Source organism: Polistes fuscatus, unplaced genomic scaffold (assembly GCF_010416935.1).
Source record: "Polistes fuscatus isolate 324 unplaced genomic scaffold, CU_Pfus_HIC Scaffold3, whole genome shotgun sequence".
NCBI lineage: Eukaryota > Metazoa > Arthropoda > Insecta > Hymenoptera > Vespidae > Polistes > Polistes fuscatus.
The window spans coordinates 6,710,718-6,737,290 of NW_025113107.1; the positions used below are offsets into that span (position 1 = coordinate 6,710,718).

Genomic DNA, 26,573 nt, shown 5'->3' on the forward strand with positions numbered 1-26,573 from the left:
CGTTATCTTTTTCGTTTAGGATGGTGTTATTGTATACTTTTGTATATAAAAGAAAATGATATATGACGAAAAAAACGGATTATTTGTTTTACACGATATCAATTTATTTAATCGATTCTACGATCGACGCAGTGCTTCGAAACTTTATACCGTCGACTTTGAATACGGTTAGAGTGGAATAATGCTCCAGTTCATTTATTTATTTACGTTGTTTAATCGCAACGTCTCGCAACGGAAGAGAAACTTGGCAGTTAGCGGAGATATCGGTTTATTGACAATTAAAATCACGATGAGCTTTGTCATCTTTCTTTCTTTCCCTTCATTTTTTTTTTCTCTTATTTTAATTCGAGATGATACTTCAAAGGGGAAAAGAGGGGGCGGGTGACACGGGGTAGGGGAGGGGAGGGAAATGAGATTCTTAGATCGTTCGCACAAGCATACCACATTCGCGCAAGATACTTTTTACAACGACATTAATAATAGTATAGTAATAATCGTTTGTTTGATTTGCTCTCACATCTCATTTTGTTTTTTTCTTCGTTTTGCACGAGAAAGTCGACGATCAAAAGAAGACGATAACTTCGAATCGCGATCGGAAACTGGATCGAACGCCAACGAATAGTTTTTAATTTTAACTTTCAAAGATATTATTCGTAAGGAGATCAATAGAATTGATCGTCCCAATATGATAAAACATATGTATATAAATACTGTACGCTATACGTACGAGGGTCGTTTATGAAATAAGTTAGCGAGATTTAATCGTGTCATTTTTTATTTCAGTGTATAGAATGATATTGATGTATCGTTGCGAAGCTGAGAAGATTAAAAATGACACAGATAGAAATATACGACGAACAATTATTTCACACATATACTGTATAATGTCAAAATCTTTTTTTCTTAACCTTTTCTTTTTTTCGAAGAAAAATTCCGTCATTTTTTTCCTCGAAATATCTCGCTAACATATTTAATGAACGGCCATCGTATAATCCCGCATTGTAAATTCGTGGCACTGTAATCTTCCCACCGAATCGTTAACGTAGAAAAAAAGGATCGACGAAATTCGACCGCAATGAAAAAATGTACAAAAATTCGGCGGACGATCGAGTGCCCAATTTAAACGCGCCTTTTTTCTTCGTAAATAATACCCGCTTTCCGGTAAATGATTCTAACGAATTTAAATCGAACTCTACGAGTTTGATTGACGTGCTTCTTTTTTTTTTCTTTTTTCTTTTTTTATTATTTTATATACACCAACGCACGTATCCTCTGTAAATACGTAACGCGCATCTTTGCTTCGAGTTCTTTGAAGAACGACGATTAAATTTTGTTGAAGATATTTTGGAATGATGATTTTGTTTGTTTTTAAGTTTTATATATATATATATACTATATATGTATTTATTTTGAAATCGTATCATCAATTTTGAAAAAAAAAATACGTTAAGAGACGAAACGTTATCTTTAACAAAATTGAATCGTTCTTGCTCTTTCATACATTCATCATACGCGTATACCATTCGTCCTCGTCTTCGCATTGTCGCGCACCATTTTATGTTAGTTTAGGAAAGTAACGACCATAATCGGCCAATGAATATCTTATTAATAATTATTAATCTTGGTATAGTGTTCCCAAGTGTTAGCGCAGTTTTTGTTTCTTACGCTAAAAGCAGTCTTTCGGAAATAATATGATTGTTACCAAAGACAATGAAGATCAGTCGAGGTTATTATTGGATTCATTCGATAGTAGTCTGCAGACTGGCAGTGTTGTGGAAGTTGTTTTGGAACTTCAAATTGTTAAAGATTCAACCTCTATTTACTCTATCGACGATTACTTACGGTCACCGATTCGACAAAAATTAAATGATTATATTTGTTCTTTCTTCTTCTTATTACTGGCCGAACAAAAGTCGAACAGATGCAGGATAGCAACAGCGATGTTTAGTGATATTTTCATTTTTGTTTTTTTTTTGTTCTTTTAATTAGTAATTAGATGAATCTTTTTTACGAGCGTGCGCGACATTCGAAGAGAGATTACAGTTTCCTGCGATTCTCCCCTTTAACGTTTACTTTTTTCTTTCATTATCTATTTATTTATTTTGCTCTCCCCCTTTCTATCTATTTTTCTTTTTTTCTCTAAATCTCGCTTCGAAGAGTGAACAATAATAATTTGTAGAGTTGGGTAAAGTACACTCTATTATTCTTACTAGATCCTTATCTTCGTCGCACAGAAAAACGTCCTATTTAGAAGTTTTTCGTGATAATAACGGACTTAAAGTAATTAACGATGTGTACTCGTACCTTATAAATTCTTACAATGTAGCAGAGTCCAACGATTCATCGAGTCTCGTCCAGAGGACGAAAATCATCTCCATCTTTTTATTCATTCGTTCCACTAATTTTCATTATCTTTTTTTTTTCTTTATCTTTATCAATCCCTCGACCTACATGTTATATTCTCTTCTATTTGGCTCTTTGCACTGTCCGTTTAAGTGCTTCGTTGCGATGCTAGGAAGAAATGTGACACCGTACGAAAATATGTCGCTTATCGAAAACGTGTCGAATAAATTATTCAGAAAATTTGTATTAACTAGAGATAAAAATCAGTCTCGTTAAACGTATCCCAATGATTGCGATACGTTACATTCTGTGTAAAAAGAGTTGAAAATTTTGCCGATATACGGCTATCATCCTTTGATAACCGATCGATATGTGTTTTTCGATTATTCTCTCTCGGATAAAAAGTGATCATAAGAACTATATATATAGTATATATTATTACGAAGGTACGTGAAGGACGAAGAAGATCAATATCTTTTTTCGGTGTCACCTTGCATCCCTTCATCGCATTATATGAATTTTCAAATTTAGCGCGGTTTCATTCGTACTATACGAGTATATTATTTCATTTCTTTCCTTACTTTTATATTCTTTGGCACTCACGCGTATATATGATTAGAAATTTCTATAGATCGTGTCACACACACAACGCACGCTCATTTTTTTAACATGCACATGCTTAATGTATAGCGTTTCTCGTCACCGTGTCATTTAAAGTGTTTTTAAATCGGTCGTATTTACGTTAAGTTTTGCTATATTTTCTTTTTCTTTCTCTTTCTCTTTCTCTTTCTTTCTTTCTCTCTGTATTTTATTCGATGTTGTTTATTTAAAAAGTATCATAGCTTTTTGACGAGACACGGAAAGAAGATAAATTGTATTCTTTATTTATTTATAACTTGGACCACGAAAAGGGATGAAAAGGTCTTTTGGAAGAGAATTTGGATTATTCGGTCGATCGTGGTAACGCTCAGAAAGTTAGACGGCGATAGAGTAATCGGAGGAAGGATTATTTTGAGTGCTCGGTCTTGACCAAAGGGAACTCCTCAAGCCTAGTTTGAGCTTTTTTAGAGAATCGATGTCACATTCGGCCTCGCTCAGCTCAGGACGATCACCATTTCCGTGTGGCGGTACGACGTTGCCTTGATTTCCTGCTACAAAAGCAGTCTCCGCAACCGATATTGGAGGAAGCAACGTACGCAGTGAACTCCTGCTGGGAACATGCCATCTTAAAAGATAGCCGTACAAACAAAAATCAAATTTATTCTATGCAAACTAGAAATTATTATAAATAAAAATTAATTAAAAGATAGCCGTATAAGAATAAATCAGATTTATTCGACGAAAACTGAGAAAATTATAGAACGAGAATAATGATCAAAATTGATTTAATGTTAAAACATATATCAACGAAATTGAAGAACCATTTAAATTAAATTAAATTAAACATTGTTAATTGAAAAATACTATTAATTTGATATTTTAATTTGGTTTATCACATACATATATAAGCTATTTTTACGTATATGTGATATTTATAATGGATACTTTTGTGGCTTATTTAGTATACTTTATATACATGTATACGTATAAAACAATAGCAAGAAGCTATGGTCTGTGGCGGTAGTTTCTTTTTAAGTAGTCCGTGGAAACGGACGAGATAAGTAAACAATAGCGAGATGTATTAATTACCTAGATCGTCCTCTTCGTGGCAACGACTTCTGTTCCGACATCGGTGAGATGTCCGATGAAGTGCTCGATGTACCGTGATAAATGAAGTCTGAAACGGCTCGAACTGAAGAATGAATTTTTTGTATAATCACAATTCGATAAGATGAATCATAAAAGAGATTAGAAATAATCTAACGTACTGTGTTTGAGTTTGCCAGCGTCGAGTTGATTGGAAGACTCTGTGCGAGAACTCGTCAGCTGGTCCGGGTCAGACTCGCTCTCGTCGCTCTCGACGTCGCCCGGGGTCTGTTGTTTTCTCTGTTGTCGTCTCCTCGACGAGACACTCTTCATACTCTGCACAATAATTCGATAAATATTATATATAATTTTGGTCAAATTGATTAACTCCATAAAATAAGAATGCGTACCGTTGCCGCTGGCGGAGGACTCGCGCAGCCCTCGGTCATAGCGTGCTCGTGATACATGAAACTGTGAAGAAGAGTGTTGTTCGGATGTAGACCTGCCGCTGATGCTTCCGCCGCGCCTCCTAGTCCTCCCAATCCTCCCAGCCCTGCCAGGCTTCCCCCTCCACCCTCCGAAAGCTGGAACGTAGCGTACGGCGAGATGTCCTCCGCTGTCTCTGTAACCCATCAGAGGCATTGCCTACCTTTCAAATCGCGTCTGACCAATAATTCTGGTTATCCATATATCTAGAGAGAGACTTCGACAGAATTAAATGTTGAATGATGATACTCTTTATACCTTGATGTTACGCGTTATACATTCAGCGATCGATTTTCGATAGATATTCGAAGAATGACCGAACCTAAATTATATTTAATAAAAAAATATTGTATTCAGTTAATTCTTTGAATATCGTTCACTTATCGACCTACTGCTGCATCATGAAATTCGCATGATTGGATGAGCGACGCGCATTTTACCTGTACAATAATTATAGTACCAAACCTGGCTGTCGTCCGTATCGTAACAAAGGTTCACCTGGAATCTTGTCGGGACCTGCACCCGTACTCGCTGCCTGTTGCAGGGCGACCTTGTGAATAGTAGCGTAATAACGTTCTCGTTGTGTTTCAGCGTTTTGTTGATTTTCTTGAGATTCCTTCATCGGTCTTTGAACTCGGTCTCCTAAATATCCTAAAATATGATCTCAATTGTATTTGTTCTTTTTAGTATTATAGTTTGAATCGTTATTTCTCATTAAGAAAACTTACTGTTTCGCCAACGGAATGCGACTATTACGGCCGCCGTGACTAGAGTAATTGTAGCGGTTATCAGAGGCAATATAACTTTCACATCCGCGTAGAAGGGAATAACAGATGCTATTCCACGTTTCGATAATTCTGGAGGTGGTGGTTCTGCAATGTTACAGGAACACAGTGCTTTTTGGATATAATTCTTTCAATTTTATTATTTCACCAATTTTGATTAATGAGCGGAATGATGACATTTTCAAGCAATTCAAGTGATAATTATTAATGTCATTCGAGCTTACCACCTTCCTTTGTCAAAGTCACGAAACTGAATTCCGCCTGATTGCTTCCAGCAACGTTGTGAGCTTCGACCTTCAATTGATATACCGTGCTTGGTGTTAGATTTGTCACGGTGAACCTTCGTTGCATTTTAACGCTGTTAGAGACTAAAGTCCAATGAAATTCGGTCGCAGGTCTATATTGAATAACGAAGTAAAGAATAGGACACCCATTGTCAGGCCAAACGTGTAATCTTAGAACCAACGTTGTCGAGTTAGGACTAAGAAAAGCTGCGGATGGTGGTATTCCTGGTGCTTGTCCTTGAGTTCGTACGGAAAGTACCGGTGACGAAGGACTACTACCAATTTTATTATGCGATGTTAGATACAATTGATAAGTATTCCCGCATAGAAGGCCCTGTTAAATTTTAGAATTAGCAAATATTACTTTTTGAATTTCAACGTATTCAAAACACTTATTTTGAAAGCGTACCTTTAGTTCGTGATTAGTAGCATGTCTAGTGAGATGCAATTCATCTAAATTGCCATGAGTTGTACGATAGTGTAACGTGTAACCGGTTAAAGGAGCTCCTCCGTAATAACCAGATTTCCAATGTAGTAGTATACTACTTGACGTTGAACTTGTTACGTACAATACAGGTGCGCTAGGTGGAACTAGGGAAAGTATAAATATAAAGCGATACAATTTTAAGTATGCAGATATTGTATTATATAAAAAGATATGTTACCTTGTACGGTGAGAGTGTAATGTAATTTATCGCTTCCTTCAGTGTTTTTTACTTGGCAGGTATAATTTCCAGAATCTTGTGATTGTAAATTTGATAGGACGAGTTCGCCGGTTGGTAAAATTTGTGCATTTCTGGCAGTATCAATTCTAACTTGTTCGAGGGGTCCTTTGAACCATTCTCTAGTAGGATTACCAACCGCATTGCAAGATAAGGTAGCCGAGCCTCTCCATGGTTTTACGACGTGACCACCAAAGGACGTGATCCTTGCTGGTACTCTATTAGTTGGTACTTGAGCGGCTACTTTCGAACTTTGGCCTTCGCCAACTCGAGTAATACCTGTTACCCAAAATTGATATTCTACGTGTTGTTGCAAACCCGTAGCTTCGAAATGAGTGTTCGTAGCTGGTAAATTTCTCTTGCCGTGATTTAATTCACCCTGACCGTCGACAACTCTATGGTATAATTAATATAGTTATAATTAAGATAAAATTAAAACTTTTTATTTTTATAAATTAAATTAAATTATAATATACCTAGTATAGAGATTGTATTTCGTGATAATTCCATTAGGCTCCAATGGTGGTAGCCAGGAAATAAAGAGAGCCTGGGGCGAGCTCACGACCACTTTAATATCCGCTGGACTTCCAGGTACTGTAATAACGTTAAATTAGACTCGGCACAATAAAGATAAAGTAGAATAGTTGTAATAATGATACCATCTTCTTCTGTTTGACAGTAAGTAACAGTCGTAGGAATTCCATCCCCTACTCTCGTATAGGCCAGTACTTGTATCGTGTAATTCGTGTATTTTCTAAGATCTGTTAGAACTATCGTTAAAGCGCTAGTTTTACGTACCTAACAAAAATATACACACATGTATATATACACATATATATATATACATAAATTAATTTAGGATAACATATTCTTTTTATATTTTTAATTCGATTTTTCTTTGGAGGTAATACTTACTTCCATCTCGTTAACCCCACGCCACGTGTCTGATAAAATCGGCTCGTAATTCAATTTATAACCTTGAATAATGCCGTTACTATGTGTATTAGAGGGTGGCTGCCAAGATACTTGCAGAGATTGCGAAGTAAGCGCTGCACATCTTACATCTTCCGGTGGTTTACTGGGAACTGAAAGGGAGCAAGTTCTGAAGCTTTGTAGCAATCAACGTTAGCGTCATATCGATCTCGCCGGAAGGTAATTTCGAGTCTTACCATCCTCTAATGTCTGCGTTAATAATGGCTCGGATAAAGGTCCAGATCCGACTTGATTGTACGCCTGAACGACTAAGGAATATCTCGTGTAAGGTCGAAGACCCGTCAAACGAAGTTCACCTCCCCCTTCTTCACCATCTCCGGACACAGAAGTGAAGTTGTACGATGGATTTCCTGAGCTAGAAAGATCGTTTAAGACTTTTATTTTCTTGAGAATTTGTCTTTAACCGTTTTATAATGAATTCTCCCTTATTGTACTTTCAATAGAATAGAAAGAGAATTCAATGAAATTCGGAACGGGTTAATGAAGGAAGAAATTTCGTTACCTAGTCTCTCTATAGCCGACGTTAAAGCCTTGTATGTCTCCGTGACGAAGTTCGGGCAACGGTGGTGACCAAGTAATCAAAATTTCCGATGAAGAAAGTGCTCTTGCAGCAAGATTAACAGGGGGTCCTGCTGGTCTTTGAGGTTCGGTTCTTACCAAGAGTTCTGCTGAAGGAGCCGAACGACCTGCTGGTCCTTCAGCTATTACTCGTATCGTGTATCTTGTAGCAGGTTTAAGATCATCGATTAACGCGGCATAGGGTAAAGGCGGTCCAACAAATTCTTGTTGTTGCCACATACCACCTGTCCAACGAATTTACGTTTAATTTAATTACTATTATATTGCACAAGTGATTTTCTTACCTTCGCCTTCCTTATACTGAAGTATATATTTGGTAACTTCGCTGGTATCTTGAGATTTGTGTTGCCACTTTACGTTAATACTTCGACTAGCGATCATAGCTGTTTCTAAAGTGTTCGGTGGCTGTGGTGGTTCTATACGAGACGATCAAAATGAATATTTTTCCTAACCCACGATTTCATTTATCTCGACTTAAATCATTTTTACCTTGTACGAGGAGTTGTACGAGTTGTTGATCGCGGCCATAAAGATTGCTAGCTTGACAGAAATATGCTCCACTGTCGGATGCTTCCGCCGAGGAAATTTGCATTTGGGCGATAACACCGTCGGGCGTTGCTTCCTGATTTACGGTGACCCTTTTAGTGGAAAATTATCAATTTTATTCAAGGTTTTATTTTAATAAAAATTAACTCTTTTATTCTATAATCTAATATAATTTAACTCTTTTTATTATATCTCCAAAATATAAGAAACTGTTGAATAAATAAAGTTATCTATATTACCGATAATTCGTCGAAGGATTCAATTCACTTTTTCCGCCTTTTAACCATTTTACGGTTACTGGCTTGTCACCGTGTACCTCGCAATGTAACGTAGCAGTGTCTCCTTTCTTAATCGTGACCAATCGCGAAGGTGCAGCGAAGTATGGCGATGCTATGTTGTAAATTACAATAACAAATAATTCAATATTAAACATCAAATATTTAATATGATAACAATTTATTAAATACTTACAATTAACTTTTAATTGTACCACTTTGCCTATGCCAGATCCTATACCATTACTCGCTTGACAAAGATAAAACCCTTCTCTGTCCTCTTTCACGTGTTGTAAGAGGAGGGTTCCGTTGCTTAGAATTTTAGTATACGCTCGTTCTCGAAACTCCTCGTATTCGCCAGATTTGCTTCCTACGATTAAACGCCTTAGGCTTTAAGTTTCGTTTCCAAGAGTAACGTTTACTTTTTTCTGCTTATGTTTTTTTTCTTTCTTTTTTTTTCCGTACCGAATACTTACCCGTAGCTTTTTTCCAAACGATAACAGGAGTCGGTACACCTTGTGCTTGACAATGCAAAGCAACGTGCTTGTTCCTTTCGACACTTATGCTGTCTGTTGGTTCAACGATCCATCGTGGAGGAACTGGAAAATTAGTACGTATGTCTTTAGATAATTCTATCGCGGTTCTTAAATTTATTATTTTCTTTTTTTTTACTGGTCGTTAGCGATTTAAAGACAGGTACGTCGTTAGAAGAATAAAAAAAAAATAAAAGAAAATACAAGAATATACAAAGATACACTGAAAAAGAACGAGCTCGTAGACGAAGCTTTACCTCATTATCGATCAATCTTCTATGTGTAAATATTTCATATGGAAAATAAAGTGAAATTTGAAATTGATTGCTTCGTCGACGAATAAGCAACGTTCCCTTTCTTAAAATATTTCTTTTTTTTTTCCACTTTATATAGTTCAATCGATAATCTATTCTTGATGATGTAAAAATTGAGTTATCTTGATTATTATATCTTTCTTTCGTTTTATGGAAAATGGAGATTAATTTTATGAGATAGAGATAGAGATAGAGATAGAGATAGAGAGAGAGAGAGAGAGAGAAAGAGAGAAAGAGAGAGAAAGAGAAATAGTGATAAAGATATATTATACAATAGAGTGAATGAAGGTTAGTGGATGAGATAGAGGAGAGTTTGGTTTAATAACTTGTGTCGATGCCAGACGTTACAATTAATAATACAATATTGTACGCGATGACCATAAATCAATAAGATATTTCAGTCATCGCGTGGCATATTGTCAATTAAGCGTTAGGATTAATTTAGATGATTATATTCTCCTTGTATATCTGTATCTATTGCCCGCCGCGCATCGATACGTACAATAAATTTTGGGTAATCAATTGGATAGCTCTGTTTAGCGGGTTCTACTCTTACAGTGGTGAAAAACGCTGCACAAGCGAGATACTGTGAGTGGGAATTTCAACGTTTTACAGAACGGCAAAAATATCGGCCACGCACCGACGCGTGCGACAATATAATAATATGTAATGTATATACGTAATGATGTAAGTATAATATAATACTCGTTTAAAAACGTGGCGTGATAAAGAAGTAGAACTCTCAGAAGAAAAGGCGCAGGTGGGCAGGATACAAGTGAGAGTGGGTGAGCATTTATCGGCAGAGAGCACCGGTATTAATATGTATAGTGGAAAGGCGTATAATATATATATATATGTAGATATAGATAATATATAAGTACCCGCTTCTAACGACTAGTTTAATAAATACAAATTTAATATAATAAATATACGTACTACTGATCTACATTACCGATCCACAACGAGGCACGAATCTTTCGACGTTCGAATTTCATACTCGAATTAAAATCGAAATTTGATCCCAATTTAAGCATCTATTTATATTTGTCTCTAAAATGTTTTTTACATAATTAATCTTTTTTCTTCGTTTCTTTCGTAACATTCGAGCTTTGAAAATCTAAATCGGTAGCTTTCTCGCCCCATTGTGAAAAAGGAAAGATAAAAAAGGAGTGAGACAGATAGACAGAGAAAGAGAAATAGAAAGATGGTGATAAAGCATGCAAAAGTGAATAAAAAAGACTGCCTTCCAACGAGCCCAAAGGAGAACCAGCGCAAAGTTGGTGGAAGTTTCTGCTCGTGAGCGTAGTGGCGTGCCCGCAATTTAGGTATACGAAACATTGAATTACGTAATCAAGAGAATAATATGTATATTACGTAGGTATATAATTATGTATGAAAAATATATATAGATATATATATATATATATATATATATATATATATATATATATATAAAGAAAGAGAGTGAGAGCGTGTGTGAGATAAAGAAAGAAAGAGAGAGATAGATAGAGAGAGAGTGAGAGAGATAGAATGTATATTTATATATGTATATATGCAAACAGAGATCTAAGTTGTATAATATAAAAAAGAACATGCAATAAGAGATATGTAATGCTCACATACACGAACGCACGCAGGCCAGAAGATAATCGAGAGATCGTTTAATTGATATGTTTTTTTCACTTTTTTTTTCGATTTCTCGTTTAAAACGATTAAAATAAGGAAAGGTGCAAACTGTTACCTTTATGATTCGGTCAAGTCAAGCAAACCTCGGGGGTCCACGAGATACCGATGCATTCCCAGAGAGCCAAAGCAACGTAAATGTAATACACACTGTGTGTCTTTTGGAAAGGTAGGATGAAGGCTCCGGCATGGATTTATATTAAGGAAAATAAGGATGTGCGATTAGTCTTTGGATACGTGAGCTATACGATCGTGATCTCGTTGGTTTAGCATTGTAGCATTTTGTTCGAAAATCATAAATAATAATTGCAATATTTGTCTCTTTTTATCTTGTGATTATGTTTTCTCTTTATCTGTTTGAGTTAAGGTCCCAACGAGAACACGTTGATGATAGAAGATGGTGACGCAGGGCCCGAGCCGTAAGCGTAATGACGTATTAATGACAATGGATGGTGATGGAAATCAATTCGTGAGGTGTGATACTGGTTACTGATTAACGATACGTGAGATGGATTTGTCAGGATATATCTTTCAACCCCGACGACATGCGTTATCTTTCATTTGAATTAAATATTTGTTTTCGTATAATTTGTTAATTATTTGTTTCAAGTATATAATAATTAATAAACGAAATATTTCTAAAAATGAAGAAAAATCGAAGAAAACAAAGATCCAGGAAAGAGATTTATTTTCATTGATCTCATGACTCAAAGAATTGTTGTGTCGCTTTTCGTCGAACCCAACAATAATTAAAGAAAATTTTGAACGAACAAACTCGTCGTCAGGGGTGGAGACTTGTGTATAAGGTTTGAGGTTTATGGATATTCGAGAATCGAGGTATATTGGAATAATCAGGAAAAATCGTGATGGATAAGGGTCGCCGATCATCTAGTTACCTTTTACCTGTAGCTTGGCCGTGTACCTGACCTCGGCGGCGGGGTTCGCGGCGACACAGGTATAGTCGCCGGAGTGCTCGGCCGCGAGGTTCGTTATACTGAGGAGGCTAGAGTAGGAATCCAGTTGGGAGATGTTTGCAACGGAGGCCAGATTCGGCAGCAAGGAAAAGGGACTTTGGCCGTCTTTCAGCCAGGATATGGTTAGGGGTGGATCACCCGCCGCGACCCCGCACACCGTCCGCGTCCGCATCCCCTCGGAAAGGCCCTCTTGGAACGTAAATGGCTCAATAATAGGGGGTACTGGAAAAGGTCAAGAGAGAAGAGAGAACCATACGTGAGAGCGAGAAAAAGATGGCACCAAAAAAACGCAAGAACCTGGTACCAGGTAATATGTGTCATAATATATATATGTATGTATAAGTATATATATATATAGCATCATAGTTGATAGTAAGTATGTATATATATATTATAGACAGTAGTACGTCCATGTATATATGGAATATAATATGTATATATATAGAATATATGTACAATAGAGGCAGTATAGTAACGTAGCAATGTAGAGGAGAGAGAGGGTGGCCCCGCCGCGGACCTGAACCTGCCGCCCTCACTTTTACACATAATCATTAGCATCGCACCACTCACACAAACGTACGTTCGTTTTAACGCAAAAAAAGAGCGAGCATTCGACGTCCTTTCGATATTCTCACGTCGTTCCTCTATGAGTAATAGATAGGAGTATTAGTGTTTTCGATCGAGGTATATACATGCTGTTTTCTTCGACCGAGCATCACTCCAGGTGAATAACTTTCCTGAAATGGTTATTCTTTTTCAACGAAACTAAGAAAACATATTTGAGAACGATGTATTCTAAGAAAGTACTCATGGAGAAAATCCGTGGATTGTCGAGAGGTCGGGAAGGAGAAAAATCGTCGAAATAGGAAACAGAATAAAATTGAAAAGGGTTAGGTTTCGTGCACGAGGAATAGCTCTCACGCTAAGCGTGAATCGTCATTGGATGAACCAGGTCTCTACGTTCCTAGTGACGTTAGGAGAGGCATCGAAAGAGTACGTCTTCTCGAAGCAGCGCGCAGGAATCGAGCGTTCGCGATAGTTTGGCTTATACATTTACAATTAAAAAACACCAATTGAAATAGTTCAATAGAATAATGTGCGTTAAGTAAAATATATTATCAATGAAAGTATTAAAAGCGAGATAGATGAAAACGCTCACGAATTCCTGAAATCGCTCACGATCTTCGAGCAGATCTCTCACACTCAAACAACATCCACGCACGCATAAATTCGGGCGGCCAGGCGGTCGTCGGGCAAAATTGAAGGGGGCCTAGAGGAGGATTACCATGAACCATTAGCTGCTGCGTGTGCGATACCTCTGCGGCCAAATTACGGGCCACACAAGAGTAGTTGCCGTTGTGATCTGGAGACAAACTTTCAATCATCAGTATGCTATTGTACTGGTCCACATTGGTAACAGTGACACGTTCCGATGGTCCCAACGACCTTCCGTCCTTTAGCCACGAGATGGATAATGGCTGATCGCCCTTCGTCACCGAACAAGTTAGGGTCGTTCGTTCGCCGAGATGAAAATCGAGATCTGTCCTGAACGGGCTAATTTTTGGGGGAACTGAAATAACAATAACGATTGTTCGTGAGCGTTGAGAAAGGCATAGGGCGAACTCTAATGTGTCGTCCTTGATCTCTCCATCTCAACGGGACCGCATTTTCTCTGCAATTGATTATTTATCTTCTTCCTTATTGGATAATTTCTTCTTTGCTCTTTCGAAAATATAAGTCTTTGGATTTTTTCCTCAATCGAGTTCGCTCGTTCGATCTCGTCCTCTTGTTCTTCGAGTCGCTAGTTTCGTTAGACCTACGACATTTCTGTAAATTTGGAATTTCGAAATTAAAGCCTTACCGATTACTGCGACGTCTCCGGATCTTCTCGCGCTGTGTCCTTGCTTGTTACGTGCCCAGCAGGTGTATACTCCGGCGTCGGTCTTCTTTTGTACATTGGTTATCACCAAGGTACCGTCTGGATGTACCTTCTGTCGAAGATGATCTGGTAATTCGCGATTTGCCCGTTCCCATTTGATTTCTTCTATCGGATACCCTGCTACCGGACACTTCAAACGAAGCTGCTCACCATCAACTGCGGTTACTTTTGGAATTAGTCGAATGTAAGGTAGACCTGAGAAAAATGACATAGTTTTTACAATTGAACAGGGAAAGGACTACTTCTCTCGTAGTCGTTAATTACCGTAAACGTTAAGACGTGCAGCATGCGTAACTTTTCCGGCACGATTTTCGGCTGTACAGGAATACTCTCCACCGTCTTCGACCATTACGTGACTAACATTAACGTGCGATATTACATCACCGTGTACCGTCACATATTGTCCTATGACGAACCTTAAAAACAGTATTCGAGAATCGCTCAAATTAGAGGAATTTATTGTTTCATTATTACAACAAATAATATCGTCAAATTTTATATTACGTTTCAACCATATTGAGAAAACAAAGAATATGTTTATTATCCATAACGAGTTGAATAAATACGTTTTTTTCGATGATAGAAGGAAAAATGTGAGAATAAGGAGCCATGACAATGCGACGAGATCGGAAAGGAAAAATAGAGAAAGAGAAGCATATTTTATGTCGATCAGTCGTTAAAATATACGATAAATGAAAGAAAGGAAGAATAGCTCGCTGCATATCAAAGTGTATCTTTATCTCGCAGTCTACCCTTGTTGATATTTGCCATCTTTGATCGACGCAATAAATATTCTCGTTTCTAAATAGATAATCATGAAATTGAAGTTGTTACAGTGAGAAAAACATTTTACTCATACACGAATAGAAATGTTTTTGCATATTACGATATGCTGAATATACGGAAAAAGAAATATTTATTTGTTCCCGGCATGATCGATTCAATTTAGCGTTCAAATTTTTGTTTGTTTGCTTTTTTCCAATATTCATGCCGATAATATCGATACAACGAATTTCAAAGGTATTTCCTTTTAACAAAAAATTCTGCACTATTCGGATGAATTACCTTCCATTAGTCGGTAAGGGGAAACCATCTAAAGCCCACGTGACCTGCGGCGTTGGATTTCCAGCAGCGGAACATTTTAATGACACGGCTGGCCCTGGTTGAAGAGTCTGCTCAATGAACGAATAGAGAAGAACCGGTGGTGCGTCTAAAACACAAAGTCCAAAATTATTCAAAAACGTCCACTTTTATTCCCATCGCCTATTCAAGTTCTCAACTTGTGTTTCGTCGAGCTTATAGGTGACGATTGTTCGAAAAATTTCAAAAGCTTCGTATTACTGTTCAACTAGAGGGATATATTTATTTATTTCTATATATACTTTGACACAACACAACACACACACACACACACACACACACATCAACTTTAACAGAGAGTTGTCAATTACCATACACCCTTTACTTTTTAAAAGAAATAATGATAATCCATTATTTAAACGGAGAAAAGCATGAAATATTAATGTTACTAAGTCCCGAGCTCATATCAGTGAGCTTACATTCTATGTTTATAATGATGATGCTTCATAAACAATATGAAAACGAGTCTTCGTAAAAGAAGGATGAAGAGAAAAAGGAGGAAGAGGAGGATGAGGAAGAAAAAGAGAGTAGAGATTTTTTGAAAGGCGATACGCTTGGCGCGCGCATCACGTTGGAACTGTTGGAAGTGGAGGGACAATGAGCTCGCTGCTACGGAAGCTCCATGAATTTTTTTTCGATGTTCCTACTTCGTCGACAAGCATAGACGAGAGAAGGAGGAAGTGAAGGAAAGAAGGAGACAGAATGAAAGAGAAGAAGAATGGGAGTGCACTATCTATTGCGCTCACAATCAGATTCGAGATCGAACGATGCTGCTGTCGAGGACGAATTCTCGTTGGTCGTTCTGAGAGAGATAGAAGAAAGAAAGAAAGAAATAAAGAAAAGAGAAAAAAGAGAGAGAGAGAGAACGAGAGAGGGAGTTTCAGGTTGTAATTAAAAGTGTCGATTTCATCGCCATTAAAAGAGTTTTGTATGAACGTCGTTTTTATAAAGAACGAACGGGTTGTCTGATGGGTAGTACGTACGAAGAAAAAAAAAATAGAAGAAGATAAAGTCAGAAAGAAGAAGAAGAAGTAGTAAAAGAAGAAGAAGAAGAAGAAGAAGGAGACAGATAGATAGATATGTATAAGCAAACCAAATATATATGTATATGTAAAGAATGGAAGAAAGAAAGGAAGCTTTCGTCTGCAGGTGAATAAACTGTTTTTGCGGATCGTGTTCGCGGATCCATGTTAAAATTGATGAACCTCGTCTCAATGCCTCCCAGCGATCATCAATGCTCGTTTAATGTGCGGGAGAACTCGAGAAGCGTGCACGAGGTGCGTAAGCCAGGACAAAATGGGGCTTCCTACGGCCGGGTAATGCTTTTCCTATCTATATCTACCAGCAAGATGGTATCGGCAAATAGAATTTTTCTTCTTTTTTCTTTCGTCGTGGAAAAATACGCGATGTCGTGATTACGTGAGATAACAATGCCGTGTCGCCTGGGATGAATTGTTCTAGTTTTATATCTTGTCGACGTGTCGAGCATGCAAATCGAATTCAACTTGAAAACCCCGCGTCTTGTCGACAAATACATGTTATTTTTTTCTTCCTTTTTATGTGTATTTTCATTGTTTTTTTTTCTTTTTCCTTTTTCTTTTTAAATATTGACTTTCGAATCGAATGAAAAGAAGATGATGTTTTACATTCAACATAACGCGTCGGATATTCACCTACAGTAGGATTTGGTATGTGTTATTCGACAGTTGCGCGTCAGAACACTTCGTTCGACTCGAACACCGATAAAATTCTCTACATAAATTTGTTTTAGAAAGTGGAACGTCGACGAACACGAATTTGCAAGTCGATCTGATGTTTTTCATGCTTATTTTTATTTTTTTATTTTTTTTTTCTGCACCCAACAGGAAAGATCTAGGTAGATTCTAAAAGTTAGAGACAACCTATTTCATTTCACATAAATTTTGCATTTTTTGCAACGATGTTGAGGCACGTCGAAAATATATTATTTTTTAACGAAGACGATCTTGCTGTCGTCGAAAAATCGTCTTGCATACTTCTTTCAAAGTTGAATTGAAATGGGGGAAAAAACTCTTTTAAATCCAAAGATGTTATTTTAACAAGGTTTTTGAATTATCGGAGTCTAAAGATTTGGATTATTGTCTTCTAAAAAAAATTGTTTGAAAAAGCATTAACCCAAATATCATAACATCCGAAATAGTGTCTTTCCGTTCTTCTTATATTCTTTTCAATTCGAAACACGTTAGATCGAGATACACTTCAAGGACCATGCCCGAAAGGTTTTCAGTTTTCTCGAAGATCGAAGAATTTTCTTCGAACTTACACTTAAGCGACCGTTGCAGAAAAAGATCGTTACCTTTCCGTTCACTCCCCTTAATTTTTTTCTTGTCAGGTATTCTCGGATGAAATTGCAGAAAAGCGATCATCAAGTTTCTCTCTCTTTCTCTCTCTCTCTTTCTCGTTCTCTAGCAATAGTGTCCCTCCTATAGCGTCGCTTGCACGAATTCCCTTTGACGTAAATTCCGTGCATTACTAACGCTGACGAGCGAGAGACGCTAACTTCATTGTTGTTTCAAAGGCCCTCCTATCGTCTCTTTCCACTCCTGCTTACGGTATGCTCTCCTCTTTCATGCAATACCCCACACCCACGGATAGGTGGTCCAGATATAGGGCAAACAGGGGTGGAGGTGCCTCGTTCTGGGGTACCTGCCTCGGTAGACCGTGAGCGAGAGAAATAGAGGAACAAAGATAGAGGAAGACAGAAAATGAGATCGAGACAGGCAAAGAGGATGATAGAAGAGAACAAGAGTTAGAGTTAGAGAGAGAGGGAGAAAGAGAAACGAAGCACATTGCAAAGCGCCGTAAAAGAAGCCTTCTCCACTTCAAAGTACACCGTTACTCTCCCAACAACGTGGCACGCGGTTACCTTGCTCTTTGCCAAGTAATCGAGTCCTCTGTAACTCAATCGGTAACGCAACCAGACCGATCTCGAGGCTGATTCCTTCGTTCAACATTTCTCAGTACCTGGCACCTTTGACCGCGAAAGGAAAAGAGAAACGTTTATTGAGTTTGTCCCTTTCCTTTCTCGGATATTGCACGTGTATTACGTGCTAAATCCAAACGTATGTATTTGAAATACAAGGAAGAAGAAGATGAAATGAAAAAAAATTATTATTATTAAATTTGTTTACATTAACTTCCGAAAATTTCGATCAACTTTGCAGGATGTAATAAAAAATACATTAGATAGAAGCTTTTAATTTCGTTTTCCGGGCTAATATGTATTTGCTTTTCCTACCGATAAAGTACACATCGGCTAATGGGCTGTTAAATGATTTCTATTAATAATTCAGCTGATGGACGGCACAAAGTGCAAGCGATCATGAAACGCCATTACGCAATAATTGCCACTGGAGGGAAGCTTCGAGCTATAATACGATAGGGTCGGTATTTTGCCCTTGCTTTATGCTCATTTACTCTAACTTTTCGTATTTTTTTTTTACAGGAAGGAACCTACATATGTATCAACATGACGTAACGATTTATTTCGATAGCTCGAAATTTGTGCAAATACGAAATACGTTCGCTTTGTAATCACGTTCCAATGGAAGATGAGAAGACACGAGGATAGGAACGAAAGATCGATTTAGACGATAACAGAAGAGAGGATCATACGTACCTCCCAATTGCAATTCCGCGGAGGCCTGGGCTGTATCACCTTCTGACCTTCTGACAATGCACTGATACATTCCCCTGTCATCTCTACCTATACCATTTAGCCTCAATAATTCTGATTGTCTTCCAGTGCCCGGAAGCTGCCTGCCGTCCTTGTACCAGGTGATAAAGTGTGGTCCAGCTTGAGGATGTATACCAACCTCACACTTGAATTCGGCGTTACCACCCAAATGAACGCTCAGTAGGGGTGGCGTTACTTCAACGTGAAGTGGTGCCGTCACTATGAGTCTGAAAAATGAGCAATTCGTATTTCTGATCTTTTTCGAGAATTGCAATTCAAATTTCTGGATTAGTAATGAGAATGCAATTTCGTATATGCTTTATTATCTTGTCTTTGAGTTGTATCTTATAAATATCTATTGTTATAATTTCTACCCATTGAAGTCTCCAATTACCTGATTTCGGCGCTAGCTTCACCGCCGGGATTTGATGCAGAGCACCTATAAATACCACTATCTTCCAGCGTAACGGCTTCTATGGCCAGCATAGAACCGAGTAAACGAGTTCTCGGTCCAGACAAGACTAGCATAGGTTCCGCACCTGTCTGTGCGTACCACCTTTAAGGAAATATAGACAAATAAAAATTTTAATTGTATTATCGATAATTGAAACATTTATATTAATATATCATTAGTAGAGTAATTTGTATTCGTTTACCAATGGTAATGAGAATGCAATTAATAAAACGATGATACGATTGGTTATATAGTTTAAACGTTATATTGAGAGTTACTTTGTTAATAAAAATTGTCATTTGCAATGCAAATTATTAAATTACAAATCTAAAGATAGGTAGTCATATTGAATTACAATATCTTGTTTTTCATATATTAAGATATGAATCTCCAGTTAAAGTGTTGTTGAAATAGTAAGTATCTATGATGACATAAGCTAAGACAATTCTTTCTTACTCATTGTAAAGATGTTCTCTATTGACAACATTTACGTGATATAACTATACTTATTGCTAAACAAATTTGCCGAATGTTCACCTTGAAGAAATTGCAGAAAAAGTTGGAAATAAAAAGATAAACAAAGAAAAAACGATGCCGTCGTTCTAAATATATACATTCCAATAACAAATTGACTATTTTCAGTTCGATAAAAGAACTTTAAGAACACTCTGTGTATAACGAGTTGGAAGTCGTTCGAATTTCTCAATGTATGATGTTTGTTCATTTTCACCGAAGCATGAAATAATTTTTCATCGAAATTTCAGGCTATCCAGTAAGGAAGATTCGCTTCGAGGCAAGGAGTTTAATTTTACTGGTTTTTGGTATACGTCGACCTAGAAACGACATTGAGTCGTATCCATGAGCATTTATCCCTTGAATCCTCGGCTTCCTTTCGCCTTTCCAAGTTCTTGACAGTTCTCGATCAAGGCACGTTCGACCCACTCTCCTTCTTCCTTTATCTCTCGTTCTCTCTCTCTCTCTCTATCTCTTTTTGTTTAACCCTCCTTCATTTCCTTCCATCCTTCTCCATTTATCGTACGTTTTCTTTATACTATCTCTCTTCTTAGTAATACGTAATGGACGTGGTTCCATGGGGGATTTCACTTTGTAGCAAAGTTTCGAGAGCAAAAGGGAAGTAGGCGGAGATAGAGAGAAGTTGATCCGTCCTCAACTTCAATGTCCTGTTGAAAGTTAATGGGAGAAAAAGGAACACAACTTCATCGTCCAAATCGAAAATTTGATACGTAACTATTATATATAGCGAACTAGACTTAATGTCAAAAAAAAAGAAATTCCACAATACCGAGTTAAGGTAAAGACACCCTTATAATTGATCTCGTGTTAGTAGTCGATCATTTTTCAAGAAAATCTGAGAAATAAGCTGTCCAAAAGTTACGTTAAATGATACAGCACATCCATCGTGTCTTTTTTTATGTTAATCTAAGTTTTTAATTTATAAAGTATGTTTTTTGTTAATGCTTTCACACGAACTGTTCTTAATACTTTTTATGGAGTAATCACTAGTAAATTAAATTATTTATAAAATTTTAAGCAATGTAAGCTACATTAATCATTTCCAGCCAAAAAAGTGTAATTAACGATCTTTAATTTAATATAGACAATATTTACTTATGAAGGAGGATATTAATTGAAAAAATATTCAATGGAAAAAAATATGAAATATCTAGTTATTAAGAGAAAAATCTTGACTTTTTCGAACAGTAAAAGTTGATTTCGAATGAAAACGTATCTATCAATATCGTAGGATCTATCGTTATTGTATATTTTTCATTAGTGCAATCGCTCTTGGGCTACGTAAATAGAAGACAGACCAGCTGTATTTCAATATTGGCAATAAATTTTCATTTCGACGAATATTTTCCGCTTCGTATTGGCGTGCGCAGTGAACGGGGTTGGGGGGTGGGATAGGTGGGTTGAGACGGGGCAGGGCAGGAGGGAGGGTTCTGTAGGAGAAGGAAGGCAGTTGGAAATCGGGAGAGAGAATGAGAGAGAGAGAGGGAGAGAGAGAAGACAGAAATCAAAAAAAGAATTCCGAGAGGGAAAACGTCGAAGTAAAGAGAGCTTCTCGTCGACCCGGGCGACATGAAGAGCTTCCGATTGCGCCCTACTCGCTAGGTTTCACGATCGAGTGCGCTTCCACTTTTCCTCGATCAAAGTCGCGCCGCATCCTTGTTCCTTTTCTTTCCTTTCCACTTGGAGCGCTTCTTTGCTCGTTCTTTTCCTCCTTCTCCTTCTTATCTCTTTCATTCTCCTTTTTCTCTTCGAATCCCTTGTTCTTCTTCTTCTTCTTCTTCTACTGCTTCTTCTTCTATCCTCTTATTCTACTCGTAGCTCAATCGTAATTTCTCGTTGAAGAATGAAATGGATTAGAGAGGAAGGGAACGATCTTTGCGTTCTATCTTCTTTTCCCTCCTTGTCTTTCTTTTTTTTTTCCAATTCGACAGTTGAACGGTCCGCATTCAATAGTCTTTCGCCGAGGATTCATGAAGTTTTGAATTCTAAGCTGATTTTTACGAGCTTTATAACTTCTCGTTCGATATATTTTAAGGAATTTCTTGTTTAAAAAGAATACGTCTCGCAGAACGTTTATTTATTTTTTAATCGTAATACTTTGGATATACAGGATTAAATAGTCTTACCGATATTCGGGAGGAGGGCAAGCTTGTGCGACGCAGACCAATGACGTTGATTCGTCTTGAGCGACGTGAACAACACCGGAATTTTCGAGCATAACCGGAGGCATTATTCCCCTGTGATCTGAAAGCAAATGTTTGGGTCTTGAGTTAATGATAGGTAATTAAGTCAATTTCAACTTATATCTCTTAGCTTAGGATTATAAATATTCTGATTGTAATAATATACAAATGAACAAACTTACCAGCTATTCTAATATTAGCAGCCGAACTAACGACCACTAGTCTGGTCAATCGATGCATCGTTCGACATTTATATCCGTGTAATTGATCGCTAAATTCGAGACTGTGAACGAGAAGTTCGCCGGTTGGTAATAGATGAAATTTTCCATCTAAAACAGTCAACACAGATCACTATGAACACTTTACATATTTATTTCGTTTTTCTTCCAACAAAATGTAGGAGACTTCGTTCAGATAAAATCTTTGATGGAAGAAGATAATTACATATAAGTATATGTATACCGAACGAATGTATAATAGTATAAATGCTATGTGATCAATATGAATTTGATATCCTGTATTATTTATATCGAACGAGTTTAATAACTGATATTAACATTTTCCAATAAAATTCGATTTAGTAGGAGTTATCTTTAATAGGTTTGATACTGCGAATTTTAATGGATTACGATATTTTCTAGCGAACTGATCCCTCAGGACGATAATTATGCTAATTTTATGATTCTCTGGTCGCCTACTCTCTCTCTCTCTCTTTCTTTTTATTCCTCTTTTCTGTCTCCAACAACGTGATATAGAGATCCTATTCCCAAAGACCAACCGTACTTAAGCTTTCGAGTCTCTTTAGATAAGCCGGAGTCGACGCTAACGAGGGTAGTTATCCTAAACAGTCACGCCTGTTCTCGAAACTCGAATCTCTGCAAGTAGTCTTTAAAGCGTTCTCTACGAATTTGCCTTTGAAGTTCCACTATCTAAGATTTTACGAAGATTCCATAGGTACGTGCAGGGACGACTAATAATACTGCGTGCTCATTTCCTTGAATTGTAAAATCGTTACATTCGAAATTGGATGAAGTTTAAATGTTGATTTTTGTTAAAATGTTTTAGATGATTTTTTTAGATAAATCATTTCGATACAATTATTATTTTTCAAGACTACAGATAGTAGTATCAATGGCTAACTAAAAGCTAATGATACTCCTATAGGAAGCAGAGGGTCACGTTTAGTCGCGAGACATTAACCGAACTAAGACCTAGTCTCTGATAAGGATAGACTCCTAAATAGCGATTGTCGGCCAAGTCAGGTGGACTGGTTAGATTATGTAGTTTAGGTATTACATTCGATAGAACCTATAGGAAGGTGTATGTATGCATCCCATTGAAGGTAGATAGGACACCAATGTAGTTCAGTTACTGTACCTGCATCGAATTACGCATGGTCTGGTTCCGCCAATACTACCAACTGGGATCTGGTATGTGTACGAAAATATTGCTTCGATATATGTAAATTAGCGTTGTGCGTTATGCAGAATTTTGCGCTGTTGTATCGTGGTAATTTTGGAAAATGTAGAAAATATTATCGTACGCGTGAGTTTTGCTTGCTTGCTGTTTTCATTACATTCTTTTGGATACACAAAGAGAAATGGCGTTAGATTACTATTTTTAATTTAACACGATCGTAGAGAAAATATCTTTCTCTGTGCGCAACGATGAAACAAAAGTAAGAGACATGCTCGATAATAAAATATGTCATGTTTACATTAAAACATTTTCGAACGCGGATATTTTTGACGTAGTTAATAGCCAAACACGTTTTTCCCGTTTATTTCTATTTTTTCTTCGTTTCGTAGAGGGCACAAATTTTATGATGTTTTTTTTTGTTCCTGTCAAATAAAAGTTATACCAGGCGGACCGGTCGTTATTCGAATAGCTTGTGACAATAGTCACTTGGAAAGCGTCCAACTGCGTTGTCCTGCGTTCCCTTTCCATGTACTATAGTGAACGCATATTGTCGGATCACTTAAATTTTGCACAATTCTTTGCGAGTTTCAGTACTACGAATTGAATAAATGACAACTACGATTTAAAATAAAATACGACATTTTTTTTACATACTATAGATAAAAATATATTTAAAATGTAAAAAAAAAATTATACTAAGAATGAGACGAATTTTTAATTAGAAGCAGAGAGTATATTTTAAATAGTATTAATTTTAATTACACGAGCTAAGTCGTAATTATAGCAATTGAGAAAGAATATACGAAGATACCCTTAAATATTTTCTTTTTTCAATTCTATTTTCTTTTCATTTATTTTCTTGTTTTTTTGTTTTTTTAATTTGACGATCTCTTTCGCAAAGAAGTATTCACTAGCTTTGAATCGGATTAATTTCTGTGACTGCTAATGAGTCGTCGTCGGTTCCGCGAGGTCGATGTCCTCGACAATCTTCGTACCTACCTTACCGTTGTTGAAGATAGAAAGGTGTTGCAGGATTATTGTGGATATTAAATTTCGGTCTGGAGAAACAGCCCTCGTGCCGGATATTAAATTTTAGTCCCGGTAAGCAATGACCCAACCGTCATCATACTTCGTAGCTCTAACATAGACGCGTGAAAATCATTCCGACGGCATCTACTATAATTCTTTGGACATTGCATCATGTTCCAAAGATATATCCTGTCTCTGCTAGAAACTACTGGATTTTTATCATCTCTTTGTAGACTTTTCCGTTCGCAAATATTTTATTTCACAGTCGTTCATTACGTTATAATGGTTGGAACGTTGCACGCATATTAATGTTAACGGAATTTTCGTTGCTCGTAAAGCTAGAGAAATTGGTAAAAGAAAGAAGAAACATGGTGGAAAATAAAAATTCAACTACTTACAGTTGCAGATACGAAAAGGCGAAACACAAAAATAAAATAGAAAACAAGAAAAATAAATGGAATTACCTCCTTGTAACGAAGGATAAATGTAAGAAGATGGTTCCTGAATCCAGGACACAACACGCACCAAATCTTTGACGAAACTAGGAACGACGCATCTTAGTATCGCCGTACATCCTTTCGATGCACCTCCGATTACCTCCACGTCCACTTTATAGGCCTGAGCGACGACTGTTAACAGAAAACAACGATAAATGAGGATTTCGTTAAAACTCTTTTTAAAGTACGGAATTTTAAAATACAAAAGAATCTTATTTTGCATAGAAATCTTTTTCGCATAAAATTAAAACAAAGTACGTTTATTTTATATTACAAAAAAATACTCCCTTTTACTGTTACTGGTAGTCACTTTAATTTTTCGAGATAGTATAAAAAAATTTCTCTCGAGTCAGGTATAATATATTAAATAAATATTAAATATGAATCTCAATTTTTAACTGTATCGCCTGTCAAAGAATTAAGATTCGTATTAAATCGTTAAATTTTTATTTAAATATATGTTTAATATAAAGAATATCTATAATTAAAATTTTTTAGAAGAAAATTTCAAACTACAGAGAAATAATATTTTCGTTCATTCGCAAAAGCATCTACGACTACTACTATTATTATTCATATGAGAGAAAGTGTAGAAATGTATAAAACTTATATATATGTATATAAATACATATAAATATAAATATACGCGTATACATAAAATCGTGATATCGTAGGCATCATAGGGTGTCACGTCGTTATTCGTAGACTTTTGGTGAATCTCGACATTGGCGTCGGCGTCGAGAAAGCGGTGAGGCGTGAGGTGACGTTGCTGTAACGAACGTCTCGTCCTCGGCGTCTGCTTTGCTCGTGTTTTTCTCCTCTCTTTTTCACATTTCTTTTTTTTGTTTTTTTTTTGTTTCTCCCGTCGTCCTCTCGCTCAAGAGGCACTATACTCTTCCAGAGATTTTATTTACGTGGAAATTCCAAGGGCGACGGCCAGCTGCCACCCGATGGTGTAGCTTGACACGACGTCGCGACGCCAAGAAGACTCCCTTCCTGCCCTTTTTCCTCCTCTCTTTCTTCTTTCTCGTTCTATCTATTTTTTTTCTTTTTTGTCTTTCTGTTTCTCTTTCCTTCGTCCTTTTTCTCTCTCTTTCTTTCTTTCCATCTCTTTTTCTCGAATAAGAAACTCGTTCGTTGATCTTACTCTTTTCTTTTCTTCGCAAAATTCGCCAGTCGAGGGAGCCGTCACCCGGAAGTTTTCCTCCTATTTTCTTGCTCCTTTTTACGCCCCTCACCCTCTCCCCTCTTCTCCCGCCCCGCCTTCTTATATATAACTCCTCATCCAAGCTTCATTCTCGCTCCAACGTTTTTACTTCTACTCGTCCTACCGAGAAGGATCGTACTACCAGAGATAGTATTTTTCACGAACAAATAATGCCTATAGGGCAATGCTTGGGAACACCAACGATATATATATATATATATTGGTACCTTTTCAAATTTCTGTGCGATACCTT

General features: G+C 37.0%; 1 protein-coding gene across 14 annotated transcripts in view; it reads right to left on the reverse strand.

Annotated features, from left to right (window-relative positions):
* Positions 1 to 82: 82 nt before the first annotated feature.
* The window catches only part of LOC122519656 (Down syndrome cell adhesion molecule-like protein Dscam2), a 74,810-nt gene continuing 48,319 nt past the window's right edge, over positions 83 to 26,573 (reverse strand). Inside the window, exons 3-31 of one of the 14 annotated variants that reach the window (XM_043639268.1) lie at positions 25,081 to 25,245; positions 22,351 to 22,497; positions 22,112 to 22,229; positions 19,392 to 19,553; positions 18,941 to 19,224; positions 15,208 to 15,352; positions 14,407 to 14,558; positions 14,065 to 14,337; positions 13,489 to 13,773; positions 12,126 to 12,425; positions 9,176 to 9,298; positions 8,896 to 9,069; positions 8,664 to 8,814; positions 8,368 to 8,516; positions 8,163 to 8,294; positions 7,802 to 8,102; positions 7,476 to 7,654; positions 7,222 to 7,391; positions 6,966 to 7,104; positions 6,783 to 6,900; positions 6,250 to 6,701; positions 5,994 to 6,175; positions 5,525 to 5,918; positions 5,244 to 5,387; positions 5,014 to 5,166; positions 4,440 to 4,651; positions 4,212 to 4,365; positions 4,033 to 4,135; positions 83 to 3,568 (exon numbers count right to left, since the gene is read on the reverse strand). In XM_043639268.1, coding sequence (XP_043495203.1) covers positions 3,319 to 3,568; positions 4,033 to 4,135; positions 4,212 to 4,365; positions 4,440 to 4,651; positions 5,014 to 5,166; positions 5,244 to 5,387; positions 5,525 to 5,918; positions 5,994 to 6,175; positions 6,250 to 6,701; positions 6,783 to 6,900; positions 6,966 to 7,104; positions 7,222 to 7,391; positions 7,476 to 7,654; positions 7,802 to 8,102; positions 8,163 to 8,294; positions 8,368 to 8,516; positions 8,664 to 8,814; positions 8,896 to 9,069; positions 9,176 to 9,298; positions 12,126 to 12,425; positions 13,489 to 13,773; positions 14,065 to 14,337; positions 14,407 to 14,558; positions 15,208 to 15,352; positions 18,941 to 19,224; positions 19,392 to 19,553; positions 22,112 to 22,229; positions 22,351 to 22,497; positions 25,081 to 25,245 — 5,711 coding nt within the window. In that variant the 3' untranslated portion in view covers positions 83 to 3,318. Of the gene's footprint in view, positions 3,569 to 4,032; positions 4,136 to 4,211; positions 4,366 to 4,439; positions 4,652 to 4,975; positions 5,167 to 5,243; positions 5,388 to 5,524; positions 5,919 to 5,993; positions 6,176 to 6,249; positions 6,702 to 6,782; positions 6,901 to 6,965; positions 7,105 to 7,221; positions 7,392 to 7,475; positions 7,655 to 7,801; positions 8,103 to 8,162; positions 8,295 to 8,367; positions 8,517 to 8,663; positions 8,815 to 8,895; positions 9,070 to 9,175; positions 9,299 to 12,117; positions 12,426 to 13,488; positions 13,774 to 14,064; positions 14,338 to 14,406; positions 14,559 to 15,207; positions 15,353 to 18,940; positions 19,225 to 19,391; positions 19,554 to 22,111; positions 22,230 to 22,350; positions 22,498 to 25,080; positions 25,246 to 26,573 lie in introns of those variants that run through there. The other 13 variants (XM_043639258.1, XM_043639264.1, XM_043639261.1 and 10 more) reach the window with 13 other exon arrangements.